This window comes from Bos javanicus, chromosome 1, assembly GCF_032452875.1.
Source record: "Bos javanicus breed banteng chromosome 1, ARS-OSU_banteng_1.0, whole genome shotgun sequence".
Classification (NCBI taxonomy): domain Eukaryota; kingdom Metazoa; phylum Chordata; class Mammalia; order Artiodactyla; family Bovidae; genus Bos; species Bos javanicus.
The window spans coordinates 21,667,281-21,674,318 of NC_083868.1; the positions used below are offsets into that span (position 1 = coordinate 21,667,281).

Below are 7,038 nucleotides of genomic sequence, written 5' to 3' on the forward strand. Positions count from 1 at the left end.
GCATTTTCACCTTGCTAATAGTTTCCTTTGATGTGCAGAAGCTTTTAAGTTTAATTAGGTCCCATTTGTTTATTTTTGCTTTTATTTCCAATATTCTGGGAGGTGGGTCATAAAGGATCCTGCTGTGATGTATGTCAGAGAGTGTTTTGCCTATGTTCTCCTCTAGGAGTTTTATAGTTTCTGGTCTTACGTTGAGATCTTTAATCCATTTTGAGTTTATTTTTGTGTATGGTGTTAGAAAGTGTTCTAGTTTCATTCTTTTAAAAGTGGTTGACCAGATTTCCCAGCACCACTTGTTAAAGAGATTGTCTTTAACCCATTGTATATTCTTGCCTCCTTTGTCAAAGACAAGGTGTCCATATGTGTGTGGATTTATCTCTGGGCTTTCTATTTTGTTCCATTGATCTATATTTCTGTCTTTGTGCCAGTACCATACTGTCTTGATAACTGTGGCTTTGAAGTAGAGCCTGAAGTCAGGCAGGTTGATTCCTCCAGTTCCATTCTTCTTTCTCAAGATAGCTTTGGCTATTCGAGGTTTTTTGTATTTCCATACAAATTGTGAAATTATTTGTTCTAGCTCTGTGAAGAATACCGTTGGTAGCTTGATAGGGATTGCATTGAATCTATAAATTGCTTTGGGTAGTATACTCATTTTCACTATATTGATTCTTCCATTCCATGAACATGGTATATTTCTCCATCTATTAGTGTCCTCTTTGATTTCTTTCACCAGTGTTTTACAGTTTTCTATATATAGGTCTTTAGTTTAATTAGGTAGATATATTCCTAAGTATTTTATTCTTTCCGTTGCAATGGTGAATGGAACTGTTTCCTTAATTTCTCTTTCTGTTTTCTCATTATTAGTGTATAGGAATGCAAGGGATTTCTGTGTGTTGATTTTATATCCTGCAACTTTACTATAATCATTGATTAGTTCTAGTAATTTTCTGGTGGAGTCTTTAGGGTTTTCTATGTAGAGGATCATGTCACATAGTACATAGTAAATATGTTATGTGTTATCCATTACAATTGTGCTTATCATAAAATACTACCATCAGTTGTTGCCAAAAAAAAAAAAAAAAAAGATATTTGATAAAGAGTCAACATCTAAATCTGATTTCAAAGCAATCTAAAAACTTGTAACCATAAGGACATTTCATATTACAATGAAACAATACATTACAGACCCTACTATTAATCCTAGTAGTATTCTGTCATCTTACCTAGAATAATAACATATGAAAAAAGAGGTGCCAAAATTGACAAAGAGGAGGTCAGAATGATAATTATTTGCAAATGATATGGCCTGCATACAAAGAATATTGAAGAAAATGGGATTATCTAGGCAAGAGTACTGGAGTGGGTTGCCATTTCCTTCTCCAGGGAATCTTCCTGACCCAGGGATTGAACCCAGGTCTCCCGCATTGTAAACAGACACTTTACCATCTGAGCCACCAGGGAAGTCCATTTGATAAAGAGTCAACATCTAAATCTGATTTCAAAGCATTTTAAAAACTTGTAACCATAAGGACATTTCATATTACAATGAAACAATACAATGAAATACTATTAATCCTAGTAGTATTCTGTAATCTTAGCTAAAATAATAACATATGAAAAAAGAGGTGCCAAAATTGACAAAGAGGAAATCAGAATGATAATTATTTGCAAATGATATGGGCTGCATACAAAGAATATTGAAGAATATCAGAATATTAGAACTAATGAAAATTCATTAAGACAACAGGATACAATCGTAGTATAAAATTCAAAACTAGGTGAGAAAGGAAAGGCGTAAAAGGGGAATAAGTAGCTGGATCCTGCTCTTTCAGTAAACCAAGTCTTATGCTAATAACAAGATAACCAACCATTTAATACTAAACAATGTCCATTTTATATAATGCTTAGTGATTTATATAAGGTTAAACATTGGAAAAGACTCTGATGCTGGGAGGGATTGGGGGCAGGAGGAGAAGGGGACGACAGAGAATGAGGTGGCTCGATGGCATCACCGACTCGATGGACGTGAGTTTGAGTGAACTCCGGGAGTTGGTCTCTTTAAATGCTATATTATATTTTTATAACTTCCAGTTCAGTTCAGTTGCTCAGTCGTGTCCGACTCTTTGCAACCCCATGAACTGCAGCACGCCAGGCCTCCCTGTCCATCACCAACTCCCAGAGTTCACTCAGACTCACGTCCATCGAGTCGGTGATGCCATCCAGCCACCTCATCCTCTGTTGTCCCCTTCTCCTCCTGCCTCCAATCCCTCCCAGCGTCAGAGTCTTTTCCAATGTGTCAACTCTTCGCATGAGGTGGCCACAGTACTGAAGTTTCAGCTTCAGCATCATTCCTTCCAATGAACATTCTATAACCTTAGACAATTTCTAAATTAGAAATACTACATTATTGCAACTAAGGAATTTACCCAGAATTCAACTTGTATTGTTTTTCAAGTTTCAATTCTTAATTAGGTTAATCTGTGCCTTCCTTCCCACCTAAGCTCCAATATAATTAAATGAAAGCTGACTGTTGGTACTATAAGATTCCTTCTGCCTCTATCCTCTTCTTTCTCTTTTTCATCCTCCCTGTCTGGAATAAACACGTTTAGCCCCACTAAACACGTGGATATAAAAAAGTTGCTCATGTCTAATCATCTATCTTCAAGGCTTTAAAAGTAGATTCAGAGGCACTTAATGACTTGCCCAAGGTCATAGAAAGGTGATTTAGATCAACATCCTATTCTTTCACTACACTGCCTATATTCTAACAGATGTCCACAATTTCAAGCTTTCATTGATTCTGCATGTGCGCTAAGTCACTTCAGTCATGACCGACTCTGTGTGACCCTATGAACTGTATGTAGCCACCAGGCTCCTCTGTCCATGGGATTTCCCAGGCAATAATACTGGAGTGGGTTGCCATGCCCTCCTCCAGGGGATCTTCCCCACCCAGAGATGGAACCCGCATCTCTGATGTTGCCTAAACTGGCAGGCAGGTTCTTTACCATTAGTGCCAGCTACGAAGCTCTTAACTGTCTCTCAATCATGTTAAATTGTGAGATTCAGTTAAGGAACTAAAATAACCCCTGCAGTTTACATTCCTTTTAGAAAGCACTCACTCTTTATTTCATTCATCAAATATTTACTGAAACCTACTATGTGCAACCAGTCAATCCTAAAGGAAATCAATCCTGAATAATCATTGGAAGGACTAATGCTGATGCTGAAGCTCCAATACTTTGGCACCTGATACAAAGAACTGACTCACTGGAAAAGACCCTGATGCTGGGAAAGATTGAAGGCAGAAGGAGAAGGGGACCACAGAGGATGAGATGGTTGGATGGCATCACTGATTCAATGGACACGAGTTTTAGAGAGCTCTGGGAGTTGGTGATGAACAGGGAAGCCTGGCGTGCTGCAGTCCATGGGGTCGCAAAGAGGCAAACACAACTAAGCAACTAAACTGAACTATGTGCAAGGAGCTGGTATAAGCCCTAGGGTGAAACAAAATCGGCAAAAAAAAAAATTTTTATTCAACTCAGGAGAATACAGTTAATGTAAATAGAATACAGCTCACAACTCTTCAAATTAATCTGGTCTCTAAGAGAATGCCTTCTAGTTACTATATTGCTGCCCTAAAGAATCCTCATTTGGGACCTGAATCAATGAACCAAAATTCTGAGATGAGAATCCTACACTTTAGGTAAATATCAAGCAGAAAGGCTGAATATACATATTCAAGACCAAAATTATGACAGGACTTAACCTTAGCTAATCTGCTACCAACTCCAATTCACCTGTATCATCTTAAACCTCAGAAAAATGGCTCTTTGCAGTTTCACTTCATCTCACAACTCCCTGCTCAAGGCCAAACTTGAGCAAGCAAGCAAAGAACACAACAGAGGAAAAGGAAAAGACACCCCTTGCCTTATGTTACATTGTGACAAGCTACTCTGTAGGTAAACAGAAGACCTGTGAGTTTTGTGCTACTTAAAAAAAAAAGACCTGAGTGTTGTGCTACTTTTTTTTTAATTATAATCATACATCCTTTGGGAAGAAAATAAACAATCTCACAAAATAGGAAACTGTTCCAATGACCAGACTACAGCTCTTCACATAAAGCTAATATTATACATGAGCATACAACAATTTTTTAAAGAAGAGCAGAAAATAGGCTAAAATTTTGGTTATGCAATATGCACTAGACACTTCTCCTTTTACTAATAATTCATAGTTTCTATTTTAAAAACAAAGAGTTTCACTTTTGTTTCTTCTAAAGTAGTTCACTTCCTAGTTACTAGCTTGAAGTCTACTTCCTAGTTACTAGCTTAGTGGATTTTAATGTTAGTTCATTTGAAGTAGATGGTTTAAAGTATTTGAACCTGTATGAATATTTTAAAATAGTACTAATATGAGTAACAAAGTAACAGCATGTTAATATGACAAGCAAATACATTAAATATTTCTTTAATACATAAACACTATGATGGAAGTATAAAAATAAATGCGACTGTATTGCTCTAAAAAATGTCCACAATCTCAATGAGATGATATGACACATACTAAAAACAGTGTCAAAATGGTAGTATTTTAGACTAACACTACTCCCTTTGCGTAAGGAGGGGACTCATTAAACTAGGAAACTGGACTTGATGGCTAAGATCATTTTTAGTAATTTGATTTGTGATTCAAATTTATGCATAAACCTCTGAAATGGGCAGATCTGCATTATCTAAGTACATTAGTCAAAAATCAATTTAAAAAACTCACAAATGTTTTGCCATTGTTCAAATCTGACATGCGAAAAATATGAGCTACATTTCCCACTTTGAAAAAAAAAAAAAGGCTTTAATACTTAACATTGAAGAGAACTATAAACCGAAAAGACACCAAGCCTACTAAATATTGCTCAGTATACTATGGCCACAAGATCCTACTCTAAGTATTAACACTTTGTTGTCACATACTCAACATCAAAAACTAAAGTTCAAGGTATTCAAAACAGAATGGAGGGGATTAGGAGATAAACTGTTCTAAACTCCCATTATTAAAACTAGAATTTTTTCATTGTAAATAAACTTCAATCTGCAACGTCTTCTACATTATCCCAGTCACTCTTTAGTTGCTAAGTGGTGTCCTATTCTTTGCCACGCCATGGCCCCATGCCACCCCAGAAACCCCCTCAGGCTCCTCTGTCCATGCGAGTTCCCAGGCAAAGATACTGGAGTGGGTGGCCATTTTCTTCTCCAAGGGATCTTCCCAACCTAGGGATCGAACTAGAGTCTTCTGCATTGCAGACAGATTCTTTACCACTGAGCCACCTGGGATGCCCAAATTAACCAATAACAATTAACTAACACACAAGAGTTCCAAGACAAGTTCCCCAAAGTGCCTAAAATAATAATGCGATATGCTCACTTTCCAAAATTCTTGAGCATCTTCAATTACTTCAAGTACTACCACAAAATTCTAAAAATATCTCAAAGCAAAAACTTCGCAGGCTGTGAGCATACACAGTCCATTTTACGACAGTAGGTAGGCCTTATTCTAAAATCAAGCACAGGTAGGATATAATGATGCAAAAAAACTACTGATATCAACACCACAGGGTGGGGCATTCACACTACTCTCCCAGAAAAATCGATGAGTTTTAGCAGCTTTTCACAGTAAACCCTGGTCACCACCATAATTTCAAGACGAGTAAAGTAATGGTTTTCCTTTTGCCCCAAATGTTTTTCACACCAATAACCCCCTCCCAAAAAAATTAAGCCATAGCCAACGACTCTCCAGGATATGGTGCAACCCCTGATTGTGCACTTGAGATTCTGAAAGCAAAATCGAGGGGGGGAAAGTAGCATCTCTCACATTAAGTATACTTAACAGAAAAGATTTGAAGCTTCACAAACCCAGATTTTTTTAAGGGAACAACCTTTTTAATGTGTGACCCAGGCAAGAGTAAAGGGTGAGGATGGAACAAGGTCAAACTTAGGGGACAAAATATACCTGAAATAAGCATGGCCAAAAAGGTCTCCTTCTTAAGGGACAGTTTCTATATTTTTTAAAAAAAGGAAAAAAAGAAAAAGGAACCAACCAAATCCTCTACTTCTACATTGAGTCCACCTGGTTCCTGTACCTGGCAACTCAATTCCGGTGGAGAGGCTTTTGCAAAATAGCAGACCTGGAAGGCTCCTATCTTGGAAAGAAAACTGGGTTCACAAGGGATGACAACCGGCTATTTCTTCTTCTTAAAAAAAAAAAAAAAGGACGAGGAAGATAAAGTTTAATTAGGAAGTCATACAGAGGAGTGTAGGAATGTGAGATCGCGCTCAACAAATACCCAGCACCGTCGATTACAGGAAAACAATTGGCAAGAAGGAAGTGGACTGAAACCCGCTAACTACACCCCGCTTTCCACACGAAGCCCGGAACTGGGCGCGACGCCCCCAAAGCGGGCAGGGGCGGGGGACGACGGCGCGGGGAAAGCTGGGGCCGCGGAGGCCCGGGCGGCGGGGAGGTCCCGGCCGCGGCGGGGGAGGGCGGCACCTCGGGCGGAGGAGCGGGGCCGGGTCTCCTCACCTTCTGCGCCGCGCTCTGCTGCAGCACGTTCTGCTCCACGGTCATGGCCCCCGCCGCGCCGGCGTCCGGCTCCCCGAGCCTCCGCTGGCCCTGACTGCCACGCTCTGCCGAGCCCCAGGGAGCGGCGCGGACGGCCGGCGAGGACAGCGCCCCCGCCAGCCAGGCGCGAAGGCGACGGCGGCCGGGGTGCGCGGGCACCACGGGCTGGCGGCGAGGCGCGGACACCGAGGGCCACGGCGGCGGCCCCACGACTCCGCGCGGCCCGCCTCAGCGCGGCTCGGCGGCCGCGGCCCGAGCCATGAGCGGGCGGTGGACGCTGGGGGGCGGGAGGGCGCTAGCAAGCCCGGACGCGTCACGCGCGCGCGCGCGCTCCTCCGCTGGCGGCTCGCAGGCCACTGCGGGGAAGGGAAAGGGGACAGAGGGAGCGGCCGGCCAGAATGGCGCTGTCCTCCTCCCACCGCA

At 41.2% G+C, this 7,038-nt stretch overlaps 1 protein-coding gene across 6 annotated transcripts in view; it reads right to left on the reverse strand.

Annotated features, from left to right (window-relative positions):
* Nucleotides 1-6,725, reverse strand: part of USP25 (ubiquitin specific peptidase 25) — a 159,220-nt gene extending 152,495 nt beyond the window's left edge. For all 6 annotated transcript variants that reach the window (XM_061428785.1, XM_061428715.1, XM_061428651.1 and 3 more), the window contains exon 1: nucleotides 6,577-6,725. In XM_061428785.1, the coding sequence (XP_061284769.1) occupies nucleotides 6,577-6,621 (45 nt within the window). In that variant the 5' untranslated portion in view covers nucleotides 6,622-6,725. The remainder of the gene's footprint in view (nucleotides 1-6,576) is intronic.
* Nucleotides 6,726-7,038: the final 313 nt, after the last annotated feature.